Source organism: Schistocerca serialis, chromosome 4 (assembly GCF_023864345.2).
Source record: "Schistocerca serialis cubense isolate TAMUIC-IGC-003099 chromosome 4, iqSchSeri2.2, whole genome shotgun sequence".
Taxonomy (NCBI): Eukaryota; Metazoa; Arthropoda; class Insecta; order Orthoptera; family Acrididae; genus Schistocerca; species Schistocerca serialis.
Window position 1 is genome coordinate 714,759,685 of NC_064641.1, and position 22,166 is coordinate 714,781,850.

The window sequence follows — 22,166 nt, forward strand, 5'->3', positions numbered from 1 at the left end:
GTTGTTGGCCCAGCATTGATATACGCAGAAATTTGCGGAAGGGTTGCACTTCTGTCATGCTGAATGATTCTCCTCAGTCATCATTGGTCCCATCCTCGTAGGATCTTTTCCTGGCTTCAGCGTGTGAAGATCTGATGTTTTACTGATTCCTGATATTCACGGTACACTCATGAAATGGTCATACAGGGAAATCCCCACTCCATTGCTACCTCAGAGATGCTGTGTCCCATTACTCATGCATCATCTGCAACTCCTGGTTTACACTCACTTAAATCTTGATAACCTGTCATTGTAGCAGCAGTAATTGATATAACAACTACAGCAGGCACTTGTGGTCTTATACAGGCACAGCCGACCGCAGTGCCATATTCTGCCTGTTTACATATCTCTGAACATTGAATAGGTACATCTATACCAGTTTCTTTGGTGCTTCAGAGTATATATTGTATTTCTCTACAGATATTTCATAATCTTCTCCTTACTTTCAATAGGTGATTCAGTACTCATCTTCCAAGGCTCTGTAACTAGTGGCATGAGCTCTTTAGAATTCAAGATTGTATGGTAGGCAATTTCAAGTCTGTAAACTATGGAAAGTCATAGTTCATAAATTGTCTGAATAACTTACAGTTCATTTGACCAGTAAAATTTTTGCATACAGAATTTATGCAAAGATAGAAAACAGCAGGGGCTAGTAGTTATATTAAATGGTTCAATGAAAGTGGCTAACTTTGAATTGAACATTTCACATCAGCATTTCAAGAGCAAACAAGTAGAAGGCATTTGTTTCTAATTGATCTTAATACTATTTTGTTTTGAAACTTTAGAGCTGTACTATCTAACATATAATAACACAATGACTGATGAGAGAAAAATAGTAACAAACATATATTCCACTTTTTTTCCAAGTCAACATTCATTTGACCGGGAATGTGTAAATTAATATACATATAATATATGATTTATCTGTGTCAACTGCTGAATGGTCAGCGTGGCTGACTGCCATTGCCAGGGAATTTTTCTCAGTGGCAGGGCTAGTACGAGGCACACTCAGTCTCGTGAGGCCAACTGAGGAGCTACTCAACTAATTAGCAGTGGTTTCAAGGTCGAGAAACCTGACAGCAATTGGGAGAGTGGTGTGCTGACCACATGCCCCTTTATACTACAGCTGATGATGCCACTGGCTGAGAATGATAGAGCAACTCATCAGGTCCAAATGGTTTGTCTAGGGCCAGAATGCAAAATGTGGAAAAAATATATGATTTACTTTGTGAGGCACAAGCATAATGAAGTTCACCTAACTTCTAGTGGCTGAGACAAAAAATAGATTCGGTATTCATAGCCATCTGTAATTTTGTTTTCTCTTTTATAAATGATAGAAATACTTCTCTTTTTTAGAGGGAATGTCAGTTCATGATTTCAAGAAGCATGGGAAAGACTTGATTGATTACATATACCACTTCATGAAGACTATAAGCTCAAGAAGAGTCAATTCTGATGTAGAACCTTTTTATCTTGTAAAATTACTCCCGGATGAAGCACCTCATGAACCTGAGGAGTGGGACAAAATTATGAAAGATGTTGAAGACAAAATAATGCCTGGGGTAAGTTTCTTTAACATTACTACCTACAGTTTTCAATAAATAGTGTTGTAGAAAATGTTTTTCACTTATGAAATTTGTTATAAATGATACAACACAATTGACCAGAGGAGTCATGTCAACAGAACAACACCAGAAGAAAAAATTACCATCTTTACTTAATCATTAAAGTTGTCACTTGCTCAAAAAATGTTAGGTATGTAACACCAAAATCTCAGTTTTCCCAGTAATGTAATGATCTGACAGCTAGGGAAACAGATTTTAAATATTTTTTGAAATAGGTTTTTCTGAACAATTGTTCTATAGAAGGAAATCAAAATTACAAGCCAGTAGCATACAAAATTAGCTTTTGATTTTCCTGTTAAAAATATGTTTTAGAAAGCCAATCTATTTTTAGCAGATGTGTTCATCTTTGTCACACTAGTGTAAAAAGTATCATGAAACCAGCTAAGGAAAAAATCTTTGCAGTTCACATACACTGAAAAGCCAAAACATTATGCCTATAGCCTACCATGACATTGGATGCTGCCTAATTGTGCTGTGGGCACATGACGCAAAAAAAAAGTATGTAAGCAGAGCAGACATGGATGGGGGATCACCCTAACAAAGATATGGGCTACAAATGGGGGAATCCATCCAGATAAGCAACTTTGACAAAGGGTAGGTTATTATTATGCAGAGCCTGTGAATGTATATCCCTAAAATGGTGAAGCTGGGAATACATTCATATGCTTCTCTCATGAGCATCTACAGAAAGTGGTAGAAGGACAATGAAACTACCAGTAGGTGCTAAATGGTTTGACATCTGCAACTCTCCACAGAATGTTGGGCTAAGAGGCTTGTCTACTGTGCAAGGTAAGGTAGATGGTGATCAGTGGCATCTCTGCTGAAAGAACATAATGTTGGTGCACACACAAGTGTTTTGGAGCACACCGTTCATCATATGGTGTTGAACATGGAACTCCATAGCAGACCACCTGTACATGTTCGCATACTGAACCAATGACTTCATCAATTATGATTGCAGCAGGCAGGGGACCATCAGGCTTCAACCATCAATCAATGTTAGCTCATTGGGTGAATTGTACTTTTACTACAATATGTCAATGGTTGTCTCCACAAACATTGTCATCAATGTGAATGGTGCCTCATACCATGCAGCATTCCACAGACACAGGCTGGTGAGAGCAGTATTACTGTATTTTATGGACAATAAGATTCACTTTTTTCTGTGAAAAATTGTCTCCAAAATTCTGGTACATCTCATACTCAAAACTAAAATAAAAATGTCCAGTGTTTGATTTGAAATTCCCACCTCTCTTAAAAATGGCAATATATTCAGTGCCATTGGAAACCTACCTCTATCTAGCAACACTGGAATCAACTGGAATTGTCTCCATCCTATTCGAGCACCTCAAACACACAACATTGACAAGCCTATGATGCATCACTGCAGTCTATGGTGCCAGTGAACCTGAGCTGAAAGTGGTTTGTGTTATTGGTAACAATGCAATACTTTTGCCAGTACCTAGTTTTGTAATTGAATAAAATAAAAGGTATTCATATGATGTCGACTATAGATTGAAAGTAATAGTATATGCTGAAGAATATGGAAACAGGGCAGCTGAGTGACATTTTAGCCCTCCACCAACAGAAAAAAATCATTTGCTATTGATGGACTAATAAAGAAAAATTGATAAAAATGAGGAAGACTAAATGCGCAGATAGAGGACTGAATGCAAAATGGCCAAAACTAGAATAAGATACCGTATTTACTCGAATCTAAGCTACACTTTCTTTCCGGTTTTTGTAATCCAAAAAACCGCCTGCGGCTTAGAATCGAGTTCAAAGTAAGCGGAAGTTCTGAAAAATGTTGGTACCGCCACAACTAACTACTGCCGTCGAATATATGTAGCGCTACACAGGCATGCTTTGCAGGCACAAAGATAAATACTGGCGCCAAAACCTCTGACTCAGTAAGTAAATTTAAAAAAAGGGTGGAAGACGAGCTTTTTTCTCCGCCCCGAGTTTCGACCATTGCATTTTCGTACATTATCCAACGAAGTAAATACAAATTCTGTATTGTTCATCTTCAAATGTAGCAGCATTTCAATGTACTATGAAAATCCGACTGGCAAGACTGTTTGGGATGTTTGTCAATATGGCCAACTCTACGTTCTGAATTTTTTCCTACCTGTGAGAAAAGATGGTTGCTAATAGGAACTTTTATGAATTGTGAATCACATGCAGTATTCTCTTCACCATAAGGATAATACGAATATAAACATTTTGTCATGTATTCTTTCGTGTTTGCTGCTATCTCATTTAAATCTTGCTTGCCTAATAAGCGACGAAACTAGTGTGAGACAACAGCAAACGCGGAAGAATATACATATCATGTCATGTTTATATTCGTATTATTCTTATGCCTAATAGTGATACAGTCAGAAATGAAGCACGGCAATTGACTAGATTTTTAAATCTAAGATGACTCTAATTTCTGTGCAGAATGTGATGTACAAAAGAGGCGTCTGCAAAGATTTTCAAATGGCAAAAAATTTTAGCTAAACTCTCGTTCAAAACATCTTCTATCATACGCAGTCTATTATTTGGTTCTTGTTGATCATTATCAAAGAAAGCAGCAGTGTAAGTAACAACAAATAGCAGTCTCTTGCCATTGTTATGCTAAAGAGACAATTCTCTCTTTTTTTTTATCGTAAGCGGCGTTAGCGCCCACAAAAGCAAGCCATGCCGCGAGCAGTGACAGGTTGTACACACACATTATCAGAATGTGACAAACAATGCATGACACAGTACAAAAATGCATTTTCAGTGTAGGGTGACGTAAACACCTATAACAAAGAGAACGGCACTTATCAGATCAAAGAAAAATAAGCAATCGATTCAAACCAGACGTAGCACATGAAAAAGGAAGGGTACCCGTATAAATAATGACGGAGCGCCTGACGCATAGCAATGGCTACCTGGTAAAGCTTAACTGCTAAGCTTACGACTCGAACCAAACTACTGTAGCTGTATCGTCATTCATTCGACCTAAATTGTGTCTCATATTACAATGGACCAACTGTGTTTTGATTTGGAGGTGCGGCCTAAAACTTTTCTATCCCTTGAATTTCGAGTCTCAAATTTCAGGTGCGGCTTAAATTCGGGAAAATTTTTTTTCCTTGATTTCGAGTCTTATTTTCAGGTGCGGCTTAGGTTTGAGTAAATACGGTATATTGAAATGGATTCAAGGACACAATCAAAGCCCGCAGCTCGTGGTTGTGCGGTAGCATTCTCGCTTCCCACGCCCGGGTTCCCGGGTTTGATCCCCGGCGGGGTCAGGGATTTTCTCTGCCTCCTGATGACTCGGTGTTGTGTGATGTCCTTAGGTTAGTTAGGTTTAAGTAGTTCTAAGTTCTAGGGGACTAGTGCTCAGAGCCATTTGAACCATTTGAACACAATCAAAATGTCACTGGAATTAATACAAAAATAATTGAAATACACACTCATAAGCTAGTGCTACAGTGGAACTTAACAGACTAGGGTGGAGTGCTACAGGCGTATGAAGCATCATGGACTTAGTATGTGGAACAAATCAAAATACCTCAGAAAATGCCACAAGAGTATGAAGAGAAAGTATTATCTTTCCAGTGCTTTATTATTCAGCATCAAAAGAAAACCAGCGTGGAACTAAGCCAGATAACAAGTAAAGATGAAACTCCTCTGACATCTGATGTGCTGAGTAACAAGTGTTGCTATGAAAGTGGCTAAAACTGTAACTATAAAAACAAGTGAACACCAAAAGATGCACTACACTGTTGTCCTTTCATGTTGTGCTGACAGCACTAAACTTAAAAAAAAAGATCATTTTCAAGCACAAAACAATGCCAAAACCTTCTGAAATACCACCAGTTGTTGTTGTTCACATACATGACATCGGCTGGATGGATGAGGCTAGTTTGGAACTGCAGATTAGCAGAGCATGGGACAGAAATATGGGTGCTTTGTTGAAGAAGACTTCTCTTCTTGTGCTAGATCAGTTTAGCAGTCATTTGAAAAATTCTGTGAAAAAGGATTGAGACAGGTACATACAAAGCTTTCTATTATTCTGGGAGGACTTGTTTCACAATTGCAACCCCTTGGTGTCTCAATAAACAAGCCATTTAAAGTGAATATGAGGGAGGAATGGAACTAATGAATGATAGACGAAACCAAACATGAATTCACATGGAAGAGAGCTTTAAAATAACCTTCAATCAAACAAGCATGTCATTGGGAAAAACAGTTTTGATCTAGAGTGAGAGAAGACATTATTATTAAATCTTTCAAGAAGTGTGGCAGAAGTAACACTCTCAACAGCAGTGAAAGCCATCTTATATATGAAGAGTACAATCATGATGATGAAGAGGAAGAAAAAGAAGAAGAAGAAGAAAGTTCAGATGATGTTTTCCAGGGATTTTAAAGGTCAGTTTGGTTTGCTAAACTAAGAGTTTTGTTTTAAATACGACTTTTCAAACTAACAATAAAATGGTAAAAAATGGTATTTCTAAAAAAATTCCTTAAAAATTCTATCAATTACTATTAGTCCGTAGCATCTTATAGTCTGTAAAATATGGTATGCTATGGGAGACATTCTCCTGTGCTTGCATGGGACCCATGGTAGTAATCAAAGATACAACGACGGCTGAGAACCACCTGCATCCCCTCATGTGTTATGTCTTCCTTCATGACAATGTCACCATTCAGCATTATAATTGTACACGTCTTGGAGCCAGAATCATGCTACAGTGGTTTGAAGAGCATTATAGTGAACTTACATTGATGTCTTGAGACCAAATTCATCTGATATAAATCCTAAGGAATTCATACGGGTCACTATCAGGTAACAACACATGCAAGGGTCCCTGATATGCAGACTCAGTGATATATTACACTTCAAAGATGGACAAATAAGCTACTAAGCAGGTGGTCATAATGTTTTGGCCCATCAGTGTATTTATTTACTTATATCAGTATAAGCCAACTTTAGGAATTTCCTTTGTGTGTCAGATAAATTTGCTTCAGAAATCTAAATCCTAATCTTTCAGATGCTATTTAAATGTGATTTTTGTGTTGCTTCACCTTTACATTATTTTTAACAGCAAAACATGTGTATGTGTTAGGTTTTTGGCATAGTTTCAAATGCTGAGGGTCACAAAAAATGTAATTTGGACAGTCATACCTTAATTCAGACAATCTTTCTCACTAGTTGCATTTCAGGAGTAAAGGTATAATTCTGAAAATTTTTGGAAATTTTTGTATTGTAGTAAATTAGAGGTTGTAAGTTACAATTGCATATATCACACAAAATGTTTTTCATTGTAAATAGACAGTTGTATCTCACAGTTGCACATTCTACAAATATTAGCAGCAAATCTGATTTTAAAAATCATTCCCCTTAATTGTAGTGTAGATAGTTATGTAATTACTACAATATTTCCACCTTTTCCTGCTAGTTGATCAATTTACTTTAAGACAGTGTTGAAAGTTTGCAATTGCAAGGTAAGATTTTACAAAGTCCAATGCTGTAATATAGTAGTGTGTTCTGTGGAGAGTATAATTATATCAGGTTTATTTAGTTAGGTTCCTGTTGTAAACTATCTGAATTTGTCATAAATTTCTCCACTTTTCCATTTTTACATCAGTTTAATAGGGACTATACCACAACAAAATGATAGTTTTGAAACTCCACATTCTCAAGTAGCTTCAGGGAATCAATAAGTTTTTTCACAGGATTTTCTATTGTTAGGAAAGAAAATTATTTTCTTGAGTGTTTACTGCCTCTGTTCTCAAAATGAATATTTAATCCTCATGGTGTAACAGATCCAGAGATTAAAAGAGAATTAACAAGATTAATATAAAGTTAATTGTTTACCATTAAGAAAAACATTGTAACTGTCGGAATGCAGAACCCCACTGTGAATGCTGCTCTATATGCTAGATTACGTTCTTGCTCTTTGTAAGTAACTGTAAAACACCTTGACCACTGTCAAGTGTCAAGTGATGAATAGTGCTGCAAATGGTTGTGCTCAGTCGGCTATCAAGAGGCATGTACCAGAGATAACAAAGGTACTTCAAGTACTGACCTCTCCCTCAGATACTGTCATATTTCCAGGAAGTAAAGAACCTATCACCAGTCATCAACTTGAGTATAAGTGGCATCTCCGTGTTAGGTTTGAGGGCCCTGTACAGGAGAGGCAAGGATGAGGGAGAACATGAAGTATAGTACTACACAGTCAATGATAATAAGATCATTATAGCATAACTGACTATAGGTGTCAATAAAAATTTAAAGAAAAGTATGATGCTATTCCTGCTTGTGAGCAGTGAACTTTAAACATTTATATCCAAGAAAGAAAATGTTGATTGCAAATGGATAAAGTCTGAGAATATTCTACAACATACTATATCCACGTATTTGCTGAACAAGGAAGGACTTGCCGTATTAGCTAGCTGTTCTGAAACCAAAGAGAGCTTCTCCACAGATTTCAACACAGCTAAAGTGTCATAGGCAAACAAAAAGTGGACAAAGCAAAAATTAGTGTAATGATAGTCAAGAAAAATTGATCAACAGTTTTTGAATTGAAAATTTTGTCTCTCAGTTTGACACAAAATGCTAAGGTTTGTTAATAAGTTAAATCAGTAATCAGGTGAAAGCCAGCTATCCAGACACTCAGTGACCATAACAGCATTGGAACACAGCATGATAGAGTGAATGTCAAAATACTAAATTATTTGTTGTAAAATTGTTGCACTAAGGAAGATTATACTATGGTTCCACCTCTCAATAATTCTATAAACAATAAAATGACCACATGATAGAACATCAATAAAAATTGCTCAACAGAGGAAAGGTGGCTGGAGCTGATGGGATACCTACAAAGTTCTGCATGAAGTATGTGAAAGAACTTTCTCATCTAGCAGCAGTCTACCATATGTTTCTGGAGTAATGAAGCATTTCTAATTGATTGTGTGAAACTGTGCTTTCTCCACAAGTCTGTGAGACCCAGAGCGCATCAGTTACCAGTGCACATGTTAATTCCATGTTCTTTGGTTCCTAGAAGGTATTTGATACAGTTCCACAGTGTTATCCAGTGGACAAAATATGAGTAAACGGAATATCAGACCAGCTGTTTGATTATATTTAGTAGGTCCTAGCAAACAGTACACATTACATACCAATCAGAATATATAACCAATCAGATACCGTTAGAAGCTCCAAAAGGCATTTTTTTGATAATGCTGTCATATTGAGAAATACCCCACTGTCAGAAAATTGTAGCAAAATGTAAGAAGACCTGCAGTGGATTGACACTTGCTGCAAGGATAAACAAATGTAGCATGTTGTGCATTAATAGTCATAAATCTTCCTTATTATATGAGTAGATGATTTCCAAACAATTACCAGAAAGCAGTCACAAACATTAAGTATCTGAGAGTGTGCTTACAGAATGTTTAAAGTGGAAAGACCACATAATACCTACTGCAGCAAAGGCAGATGCCAGATTGAGATGGATTAGAAGAATTCACAGGAAATGTAGTTTGCCCATCAAGGAAGTGGCTAACAAACCTCTTGTTCAACAATTACTTGCATATTGCTTATCAGTTGGGATCCTTATCAGAATTTATTGATGGAAGAAATAGATAAGATACAAAGAAGAGCAGTGGGTTTCATCACAGGTTTGTTTAATAAGCATGAAAACATCACAGAGACACTTACACATCACCAGTAGCAGATGCTATAAAAATGAATCAACATGTGATTTAGAGTAAAAATTCTGACTGCATACATTCCTATATATGTGTCAGATAAAGACGAAGGTAAAATCAGAAAGGGTCAAGCTTACATGGAGGTATACCATCTGTTGTTCATCCCATGTCTCTTTCACATCTCAACTGGAATGTGTAGATGCAACACTGGTACACAAAGTGCCCTAGACAACACACTACAATGGGGCTTTGGGATTGTAGATGTAGCTATAGGTGTAGATCCGCTAATCAACTTGTTTGTGGTGATATCTCCCTCTGAAACTCAATCTGAGCTGGTAGAACCCATTCCACCTCTTGGGAAACCTGGGTGTCTCATGTATGGGTAAACAAGAATGAAAGGATTAATCATCAGTAGTTTGCATGTGTGGCAAATAATGGTATCCCTTAAAGGATTGATTGCAACAGATAGGAAAGATCACCATGTACACTCAGTGCCCATACCTGGAGGCCTCTTTCAGTCTGCTGAAGAAGCTGCTCTAGCAACCATTGAGGGAACTGCCATTGTGGCTCATGTTGGAATGAATAATGTCCATAGTCTGGGCTCTTAGGTTATACTTGGTTCATTCCAGCAAACTGGTGGAGAAGCTTGAGAAGACAAACCTTTTTCATGGAATTTCAAAAAAGCTCAAAACCTACAGGACTATTGCCTGAAATGATTATGATTCTTGTACAGAGTTGAGTGGGAGGCTTGAACTAGAGACTTCTAAGGCTCTGTGACAAGCTAGGCTGCAGATTTCCTGGACTTGTGATGTAGGATTGAGAGCAGTAGGGCCCCAGGTAGCTGACTGTGTGTGGAGACCACTACATTAGTTTTTTTTTTCCTTTATACAAAAAGATTAAATGACACTCCACTGAGTCCATTTTATATTAGCTGTAGGGACCTCTGAAATAGTTAGATAATTAGTACCATGTTCCATGGATTATTTGCATGATAAATTGTTGTGATACTGACCAAGTTATTTTATATTCACCTCACAAATTGTTTTGTAAATATTGCTATAGGCTGATCATTTACAACATTTTGTTCTATTTCTTTTTTTCTATTTTTAAAACATTCAGATGAAAGTTAGTAATTCCTACTAACCATCTTTTACTCATTACAATAATAGAAATTATTCTACAGAATAGAAAGTGTTTTTTTTTTTTTTTTTTTTTTTTTTTTTTTTTTTTTTTTTTTTTTTTTTTTTTTTTTGCCCCCCCCCCAAGGAGAAACTTCTTTAGTTTGATTTCAAATATTACTTTACTGTCTGTCAGACATTTTATATCACTGGTTAACTGATCAAAAATTTTGGTTGTAGCACTGTGCACCCCTTCTCTGCGCTAAATAGAACCTTAAATGCAGTTTTTTCTTCTGGTTTTGCGTAATGTACACCATTGTTACTTATGACTGCAGTGGATTATTGACAACAAATCTCATGAGGGATTAAATATACATGAAGCAGTAATCAAAATGCCCAACTCCTTAAACAAGTATCTACAAGATGAGCATGAATAAGCACCACATATTATTCTTACAGCACATTTTTGAGCAATGAAGACTTTTCTTCCTTAAAGATGAGCTACCCCAGGACTTATTCCATACAAAATTACTGAATGAAGATATGCAAAGTACATCAACTTACTGATTTGTCACTCCCCAGGATTTTCAATGTTTCTAAGTGTAAATGTGACTGACAAATAGTTTTAGGAGTTCCAAAATATGTTTTTCACAGTTTAAATTCTCATTAATATGGAAACATAAGAATTTTGAAGTTCTCACACTATTTATTATTTCCTCAATGTGTGTTGCACTTATTATTGGTGTAGTGTCTGTAGATGTGCAGAACTGAATATACTGTGTCTTTTAAAAATGGAGAGTGAGACAATTCAGAGGAAACCAGTCAAAGATACTTTTAGGACCACTGTTTATCTTTTCTTATGTTGCTATGTGTTTGCTTGGATTGATTACAGTGCTAGTGTCATCCGCAAAAGAACTAAATCTGCTTGTAGTATATTAGACAGGAGATTGTTTACATGTATAAGGAACAATATCAGGCCTAAGATTGAGCCTTGAGGACACCAATATGTGATTTCTCCCCAGTCAGAATAATATCCCTTGATTACATTGGCTGAATTACTAAGAACAACTTCCTGCATTCTTTTCCATTGGTTGGCTGCACTATCAGTCCCATACAAACTCTGTTTATCTTGGAGAATATTATGATCCAGACAGTCAGTTGGCTTCAATAGGTCACAGGAAATAATGGCTGGTGTTATTTTGTTAATCAATAATTGTAAAATTTGGTGAGCGACCTTGTAAATATCATTCTGAGTAGAGCAGCTCTTCTGAAAGCATGCCTTTAATTTAAAGAGTATATTATTATTGCTCAGTTGGACTATTATTCTAAAATACACTCCTGGAAATGGAAAAAAGAACACATTAACACCGGTGTGTCAGACCCACCATACTTGCTCCGGACACTGCGAGAGGGCTGTACAAGCAATGATCACACGCACGGCACAGCGGACACACCAGGAACCGCGGTGTTGGCCGTCGAATGGCGCTAGCTGCGCAGCATTTGTGCACCGCCGCCGTCAGTGTCAGCCAGTTTGCCGTGGCATACGGAGCTCCATCGCAGTCTTTAACACTGGTAGCATGCCGCGACAGCGTGGACGTGAACCGTATGTGCAGTTGACGGACTTTGAGCGAGGGCGTATAGTGGGCATGCGGGAGGCCGGGTGGACGTACCGCCGAATTGCTCAACACGTGGGGCGTGAGGTCTCCACAGTACATCGATGTTGTCGCCAGTGGTCGGCGGAAGGTGCACGTGCCCGTCGACCTGGGACCGGACCGCAGCGACGCACGGATGCACGCCAAGACCGTAGGATCCTACGCAGTGCCGTAGGGGACCGCACCGCCACTTCCCAGCAAATTAGGGACACTGTTGCTCCTGGGGTATCGGCGAGGACCATTCCCAACCGTCTCCATGAAGCTGGGCTACGGTCCCGCACACCGTTAGGCCGTCTTCCGCTCACGCCCCAACATCGTGCAGCCCGCCTCCAGTGGTGTCGCGACAGGCGTGAATGGAGGGACGAATGGAGACGTGTCGTCTTCAGCGATGAGAGTTGCTTCTGCCTTGGTGCCAATGATGGTCGTATGCGTGTTTGATGCCGTGCAGGTGAGCGCCACAATCAGGACTGCATACGACCGAGGCACACAGGGCCAACACCCGGCATCATGGTGTGGGGAGCGATCTCCTACACTGGCCGTACACCACTGGTGATCGTCGAGGGGACACTGAATAGTGCACGGTACATCCAAACCGTCATCGAACCCATCGTTCTACCATTCCTAGACCGGCAAGGGAACTTGCTGTTCCAACAGGACAATGCACGTCCGCATGTATCCCGTGCCACCCAACGTGCTCTAGAAGGTGTAAGTCAACTACCCTGGCCAGCAAGATCTCCGGATCTGTCCCCCATTGAGCATGTTTGGGACTGGATGAAGCGTCGTCTCACGCGGTCTGCACGTCCAGCACGAACGCTGGTCCAACTGAGGCGCCAGGTGGAAATGGCATGGCAAGCCGTTCCACAGGACTACATCCAGCATCTCTACGATCGTCTCCATGGGAGAATAGCAGCTTGCATTGCTGCGAAAGGTGGATATACACTGTACTAGTGCCGACATTGTGCATGCTCTGTTGCCTGTGTCTATGTGCCTGTGGTTCTGTCAGTGTGATCATGTGATGTATCTGACCCCAGGAATGTGTCAATAAAGTTTCCCCTTCCTGGGACAATGAATTCACGGTGTTCTTATTTCAATTTCCAGGAGTGTACATCATCCTTCAAAAATCTTGTAGAATCATGGCAGTAATGGAAGAGGATTGTATTTACTGACATCTCTTCTATCACCACTCTTACAGAGGGATTTGACAACAGCATATTTCAACCCCTGGAAAAAGTCTTGAGTTAGTGACACATCACATATTTCACATAAGACAGGCCTTATTGTATGGGAAAAAGATTTAATAGTCTGTTGGAAGCACCATAAAATCCAGTTGGGCTTTAATTCTTGATAGAATATATAATTTTCTTAATTTCAGGAGGAGAAGTTGTTGATAAGTTCATATGATTGAATTTTATGAGTTATATGAGTAATCAGGCTATCATAGTCAGTGGAGCAGGAAACAACCTGGCTAAAGACAGAAAGTAATGCATTAGGAGTGACTTGAATGAAATGAGTAGTAACTGTACACCAATTTGTAGACATTTCAGGGCCATGACCAACCCTGAGAGAACACCACTGCAAGCCATGTGAACACTGAGCTGAGGAGGCTGCTGCTGACTGAAATTTTGGACATGAGGATATACGAGGGATATCCACAAAGTACATTACATTTTGGAATTAAAAATAAATAAAGTATTGGAAATTTTTTTTATTATATACAGATGAAAGCCACACTTCAATACTACTTTTCTACATAGTTGCCATTTAAATTAAGGCACTTATCGTAGCAATGGACGAGCTTGGAAATTCCTTCGTCGCAAAATTCGGCCGCCTGCGCCTTCAACCACGTGGTTACCTCTTCTTGAAGCTGTGCGTCGTCATCAAAATGCTGCATAGCCAACCACTTCTTCATTTCTGGCAATAAGTGGAAGTAGCTTGGTGCCAGGTCGGGACTGTACTGTGGATGAGGAAACAACTCCCACTTAAAAGATTCGAGAACTTCATGAGTGGCATTTGTCGTGTGGGCCCGGGTGTTGTCGTGAATCAGCAAGATCTTTGAGCCCAACTGTCCCCTGCGCTTGTTTTGTATTGCTCTTCTGAGGTTGTGCAGAGTTTGGCAATACCTTTGAGAGTTTATTGTAGTGCCTCTTTCCAGGAAATCCCCAAAAATCGTATTTGTACCAGGTTACTGATTAACCACGTGGTTGAAGGCGCAGGCGGCCAAATTTTACGACGAAGAAATTTCCAAGTTCGTCCATCGCTACGATAAGTGCCTTAATTTAAATGGCAACTATGTAGAAAAGTAGTATTTAAGTGTGGCTTTCATCTGTATATAATAAAAAAAATTTCCAATACTTCATTTATTTTTAATTCCAAAACGTAATGTACTTTGTGGATATCCCTCGTATATCCTCATGTCCAAAATTTCAGTCAGCAGCAGCCTCCTCAGCTCAGTGTTCACATGGCTTGCAGTGGTGTTCTCTCAGGGTTGGTCATGTCCCTGAAATGTCTACAAATTGGTGTACAGTTACTACTCATTTCATTCAAGTCTCTCCTAATGCATTACTTTCTGTCTTTAGCCAGGTTGTTTCCTGCTCCACTGACTATGATAGCCTGATTCTCTTTATCAAAGTATTTACACAAATTTTCTATGTCATCTGTCAACTGGTTAAGGCACTTGGCTCCACAATACTTATGACATTGTACCATTTTCCTAATTTGCCCTTTACTATCTTTCCTATATCCCTCTCATGGCTACTGCCTAGCATTAAGACTGTTTTCTTCCTACTCTCTTTTAGTACTGATCTACACTTAAAAAACTTTCTTTGCTAGATGTCTGTTATACCCTACTATGACCTAGAGCTGGATGAGACGATTCCCCTCCTAATTCAGGTAAGAAGTCAAACTTATTAGATATTGTAAGTTCAAATATAGATGAAGAAGTTGAAGACCTGTTCCTCTTTCACCCATTCTTGTCACCTTTACAAAGTTCACATATCATTTTCCCCCTTCCACGTATCTAGTTCCAATTTCACATTCTCTATCTCAGCTTGAAAGGCACAAATCATTGTCGCCTGTTCAGCAATTCTCTTGTCTTTTTTGCGGAGCCTACAGTTCCAAGGGAGAGTCTCACTGAGTTCCCCATTTGCAACTGTTCACCTTCCTCTTTTATGAAAATGCAGGTTATATTCACGTATGTTAATGGTAATTGGTTAAAAGTGAAAAAACAAATTTAAGAAGGCAGATGGCAAAACAAGAGGGGAAGTAAAAATGTCCCAGCTTGCTTTGTCACATTACCCCCTCATTGGATCGGACAGATAGATATTGCTAATAGCTAACTGGGTAATTCGATGACCACTAGTGACCCCAAACAGTGGATTAAAAATCTACACAAAATTTTTACAAAAGAAATCTTATCAAAAACTACAGTACATATGTTTTTCAAATTCCAGCTTATGTGAACTGGCCATACAAAAATCCCCATACAAAATATTTACATACAGTGCATTGTACAATGTCACAAAAGATCTGCAAGTTATACTTTTAATTAAAATTATGCCACTTCATCACATGTGATGTCCTTTTTGGGTAAGCGATGATTAAATTTAAATATACATGTCATTTTATACAAGTCCTGTCTTGCTTAACAAAAAGTTAATCCTCATGAGTAGCACAAAGTTAAATTATACTATGCCTTGCATTTTACTTTTTAGATAGGAAATTTCACTTTCTCAATGTTTAGTATGTTTCACAAGCACTTTCACACTTTTAATGAGCTTTATCACATTTTCTCACCAAGTTGTCCACACCTTCAACGGGTCCAAGTGGCAGTTAGTTATGAAATGCACCGCGATCAGTTCCCTTGGAGGTGGTTCTCCTATGTCACAAAACATTTAAAAAAATGAGACAAAATACCCTACTTTAGAACACTTACTTTTACTTCTAACTTAAGTCTTAAAAAAAAGGTTTAACATTAATGGCAAATGATAGTCATTACATCATAAATAAATACATTACATAGTTCTCATAACATTATAACTAGTAGCACTAAAATTGACTATAGTGCGAAAGGTGTGGACTCGTAAAACTTTAAAATCAAGTTTACTTTAGACTAAATCATTACTCTAAATCATAACTGTCTGAAACTGGTTAAACTTGAAAGATTTTTGTTTCCTTCCCATTTGCAAAATAGCAAAAACTCAAGATGTGCAGTAGTACAGATTTACTAATCATTACATTATGAAGAAAATAGTCACCACCACAGAACTTAATTACTGTCCAAATCGAAATTACTGGGATGGAAGTTGTACCAAATCATTGCCCCACTTCTCTGCTCCACTCTGAGAACTACTCTCACTCAACCAGAAAATCAAATCATCACAAAATCACAAAATGTTACCAAATGGTTGACTTGTCCAAATATTCACATCACACTTGCACCACAGTTATCAGTTAATCAGCAAACTTACTGTTCTTTGTTCCAGTATTACCACTTTAAACTCATAATTCCTCAGAACACAAGCAGAAGTTTTCCAGATAATGTATTGGTCTAATGATGCAGCATCATGCGATTTGTACCTCATTAAAATATTGCTCTTTCTGTTAAGTTCTCATTCCCAGCTGCATTGTCATGAATTGCACAATATACACAGTACCCAATGTTGCTTAGATCAAATTTAGATCCTCAATACAGTTACACCACATTTGTTTATATAAGTTATTTTTTTCATTAATCATGTCTGTCAGCTCCATTATTTCACTTACATTTCTTACTTTGTTAGCCAATGGCGTGCATTCTCAAAAAGTATCCCTCTGCAGAGACAGGCAACCTAACCATTAATACCCTAACATTATTCATTATTTCATTATTGCATCATTATCTAATAAATAAACACCTGCTCTGCTTGTCTAATACAAAATTGATTCTCCAGAAAAACACTCCACAGTAACAGATCTTTATGCTAAGGAAAACTTAACCCTCATTACCGATCAGACAAAATTATCACTTAGAAAAACTATTATTTCGCTGTATTCCATCAAATTACTTGATATTCTAGCCTGAAGGATGATGTACATACAAATCTTGCTTACACTTTCCACACACATTACTCCAGGCAACTATGTTTAAAGTTGTAATTCCTTAATGTTCTATAGGTAGATAGTTATCTCCATATACTGATTGCACTGAACACAAAAACTTCTACTATACCACAATTAATATTAAGATATAGTATTTAAAATGGTTTATGCTGCACATTGCCTCTGCTGTTGCATCAAATTATACTAATTTCACACATGAGTTGATAGGCTGTTGCACCACTGAATTGTAAACAGTTGTTGAGTTCACTGTTCAAAGTTCACTAGTCCTTGTTTATTGTGCCTACGTACAATATTCCTCACTTGGGGCACCAAATGTAATGGTTTGCCTTCCTATTTTATGAAAATGCAGATCATATTCATGATGTTAATGGTAATTAGTTAAAAGTGAAAAAACAAATTTAAGGAGGCAGATGGCAAAACAAGAGGGGAAGAAAAAATATCGCAGCTTGCTGCTTTGTCATACATTGAAATCCCAACTACATCTGCCCCAATGGAATTCCAATCCACAACTGACAAATACCACTCCCTGTCTGTGTGCTACATCTGCAATTATCTTGCACTGCAGCAGAGATTAAATGCCACAACTAGAATTAAATCACTTAACATACTTTATGCTGCATGAATTTTTGTTTTTATGACCCATAAAAATGAGCTCTATAGATTAGTGCTTCATCTGTAAAATATGATGTTAAAAATTATTTCCACTTAAAGCAAGAACTCAGCACTCACATAATTGCTGTATCTGTTAATTAACTTATTCACAATAAAATGTAGTCTTAAACTTCAATGTACACGAACTGTATGTAAACAGACTACTAGTGCAAAATTTCTGAATCAAATGACTTAAAATTTACGCTACTTCCCAGAAATGAACTAAATAATCTGGGGACAGGTAATACTTAAATTGCTGGACAGAAAAAATAAGTAAATGAGATTCTGTAAAATTATTGCACCAAAATGTAAATAAAAATATGACTCCAACCTGACTTATGATCTTTTTGCATTTCCTGGAGTAATACGTAAAATAAATTGAAATCTTTAATAGTAAGCTTAAAAAACACACTAATACACATACTTACTGAACAAACTATACTAAAATAACTGCTATTACATTTTAAATAACTTATCTTTATGATAGCACTAAAATTCATGTGTCTCACCTGGTGCAGGGCTGCCAACAAAAATGTAAAGTCGTCAGTTGCTAATATATTACCAGATACAGAAACTTGGTAAAATTTAAAAATTGACAGCAGTGAGAATTTGGATGTAAGTATATATCAACAGGATAACTAATGTAATGTTGAGGTAGTGTGCTCATCACAGGAGACAAGAAACTTAAATCCATTAAGATAAAAACTGGAACTGCATGTGAGATCATTTGGGGAAATGTAAAATTGAGTTCTTATGGTATCCAACAGATTCAACGCCAAATGTAACTGAAGACTTGAGAGAAAATCTCAGTTTGCTTGAACATATGTTCCCCTATGAGAAGAATTTAATCCAGTAATTGAATGGATTCAGTATAGTTTAGTAAGTGGTAAGTATAATGAAACACATTCTGCAAAGGAATAGTAAACATTTTATCTGAAAACTAGTTAGAACAGATGGTTCAGAAACACACAGATGATGTGAATATTGGATCTAATGGTAACAAAGAAGCCTGACACTTTGAGGATGTCCACACTGAAACTCGTATCAGTGATTATGAGGCAGTCATAGTTAAGAAAAGCAAAGTGGAATTAATCCACGTACTATGAATATGCATAACTACCAAATACTGTTCACACAATAATTCACATACATATAATTATCTATGTTACAATTTACAGCCTGCTGATTTTAATGGTATGTTTGCTTTTACCTAAATGTTTGTTAATTGAGAAAGACTGGTAATTAAAATTTTACAACATTGTGATTCTAAAATTAGTGTGAGCTAAGCAGTAGTTTTGAGAGGACCTACACCACTTGTTAGAAAACTCAAAATTCCTTCCTTCTAGTATCTAGTTTCATTTTTTGAAAAACTAAAACTTTTAACTTAAATAATGTCCATAACTAAATTTTCCCCCCGCTAAAAATTACCTTGCCCATTTGAGTCATTATGCTCATTTGATTCTAGGATTTCATATTATAATTTTGTTGCCCTAATTTTTCTATATCTGATAGTGCCCTTGGCTATCTAATTGAGCCACTAACTAAGAATATGAATAAATTCAAACCAAGTACATTTTATTATATTCAATAGACTAACTCTAATACTATTTCTGACTTACTCTGTTTCATATATTAATTGTGGTTAACAAAACCACATAATGTCATTACACGAATCTGTATACAGGGTGAGTCAGGAGGAATGGTACATGCTTTGATACATGGTAGTATTAGTGATTCTGAACAAAAAACTTCATACGGACATATGCCCTATTGTGAATGGTTTCCAAGATAGAACACATTTAATATCACTTTTGTACATCTTTCTTTAATAAGTCAGAAACCACACACGCAAATGAAAACAGGACTCAGTGCACAATTAAACTAAATAAAATTTGCCACAAAAAAGGTCCTATTTATTTTTTGTTTAGGACTAACAATTTGTGTGGAGAGATCACAGGAATATTGAAAATCTCATGTGACATGCATCCACTGTAACTTAGGTACTTTTTGTAGGCCAGTTTGAGGTAGTTTTCTGACTTGATAGACCACATGCATCCTGTATTAAAATGTTCATCTCAACTTCCTCTATATTACTGTGGTACATTGTAAACAATGACAATGAATTATACAGAAAATAAATAGAAATGTAAATTGAAAGTGTTGTATCTCAGAAACCATTCAGAACAGGGCATACGTCCACATCAAGCTTTTTGTTCAGAATCAGTAATGCTATCGCCTTTCAAAACATGTGCCTTTCCTTCTGACTTACCCTGAGTGTTCCACCCCACCCAAATGCCCACACCCCTCATCCCTCAATAGACATGAATACTTCCTCCACATCTGTATCCAAATTACATACATAAGTCTGCATTGAGCTAACACAGTATAACATCCCCATGACATTCATATGAGTATAAGTAAAGTTTTTAGGTGAAATATAATTGACCAGCTTCACTATTTCATCATTAGCTATTATGAAAAAAAGTACCAAAAGTGTAATCATTTAGTGTACATTCATATTGTGAACAACTGGATACCTATATGCAAGGTTTCTTCATTGTCTAGTGTGTTTTAGAGGAGCAATTATTCACAAAAACTTTTACACATCTTGTCTTTAGCTATTGAACTGTTATAAGTGAACATTTGTGCAGAATTTGTTATGTGAAAATTCAGAAATACTGCTGGATTATTGAACTTCTATCTGACATTGAAGAATAGGGTGCTTGCTTGGTTGGATTCATAACAAACTGCAAACTTATAATCATGTGAGGGATTGCATAAAAAAGTGATCATCACTCTGTTGGAACTTAATTTGAATAAATGTGCTTCTAAGTGAACCTCTGTGTTGCTTCAGGTATTGATCCACGTACATAAATGGCCCAAACAGTTTTCAGCAAGGGAGTATGATATCAAATGTGCTGCCGAGGATGAATGATCTACACCAAGTAAGAACACTTCCAATATGTACCAACAATGACTAACAAAGCACCGAGTGCAACAAAACAAGTAGTAATAGACTAAATAAAGAGACATCAGTGTCATATATCAACAGTGAACTTCAAAAATTTAGTTATTGGCAAGAGCACATTGGGAAACTGTGACTCAGATTTAGAAGAATGAATAACGTGGAACAGTTTATGATGAGACATTCACTCCATAGTACACAGTCTCAATAAATAATCTTCTGAAGCAACAGCAACTACTGTATATTGGATGTAAAAATAAATAAATTGTGAAAGTATTGATGTTTCAATATATATATAGAGTTATAATAGAGGGAAACATTCCACGTAGGAAATATATATCTAAAAACAAAGATGATTTGACTTACCAAATGAAAGTGCTGGCAGGTCGACAGACACACAAACAACCACAAACATACACACAAAATTCAAGCTTTCGCAACAAACTGTTGCCTCATCAGGAAAGAGGGAAGGAGAGGGAAAGACGAAAGGAAGTGGGTTTTAAGGGAGAGGGTAAGGAGTCATTCCAATCCCGGGAGCGGAAAGACTTACCTTAGGGGGAAAAAAGGACGGGTATACACTCGCACACACACACATATCCATCCACACATATACAGACACAAGCAGACATATTTAAAGACAAAGAGTTTGGGCAGAGATGTCAGTCGAGGCAGAAGTGCAGAGGCAAAGATGTTGTTGTATGACAGGTGAGGTATGAGTGGTGGCAACTTGAAATTAGCGGAGATTGAGGCCTGGTGGATAACGGGAAGAGAGGATATATTGAAGAGCGAGTTCCCATCTCCGGAGTTCGGATAGGTTGGTGTTAGTGGGAAGTATCCAGATAACCCAGACGGTGTAACACTGTGCCAAGATGTGCTGGCCGTGCACCAAGGCATGTTTAGCCACAGGGTGATCCTCATTACCAACAAACACTGTCTGCCTGTGTCCATTCATGCGAATGGACAGTTTGTTGCTGGTCATTCCCACATAGAATGCGTCACAGTGTAGGCAGGTCAGTTGGTAGATCACGTGGGTGCTTTCACACGTGGCTCTGCCTTTGATCGTGTACACCTTCCGGGTTACAGGACTGGAGTAGGTGGTGGTGGGAGGGTGCATGGGACAGGTTTTACACCGGGGGCGGTTACAAGGGTAGGAGCCAGAGGGTAGGGAAGGTGGTTTGGGGATTTCATAGGGATGAACTAAGAGGTTACGAAGGTTAGGTGGACGGCGGAAAGACACTCTTGGTGGAGTGGGGAGGATTTCATGAAGGATGGATCTCATTTCAGGGCAGGATGTGAGGAAGTCGTATCCCTGCTGCAGAGCCACATTCAGAAT

At 37.8% G+C, this 22,166-nt stretch overlaps 1 protein-coding gene across 1 annotated transcript in view; it reads left to right on the forward strand.

Annotated features, from left to right (window-relative positions):
* LOC126474715 (aromatic-L-amino-acid decarboxylase-like) overlaps positions 1-22,166 on the forward strand; it is a 129,434-nt gene that overhangs the window by 29,195 nt on the left and 78,073 nt on the right. Inside the window, exon 2 of the mRNA XM_050102193.1 lies at positions 1,396-1,601. Coding sequence (XP_049958150.1) covers positions 1,401-1,601 — 201 coding nt within the window. The 5' untranslated portion in view covers positions 1,396-1,400. The remainder of the gene's footprint in view (positions 1-1,395; positions 1,602-22,166) is intronic.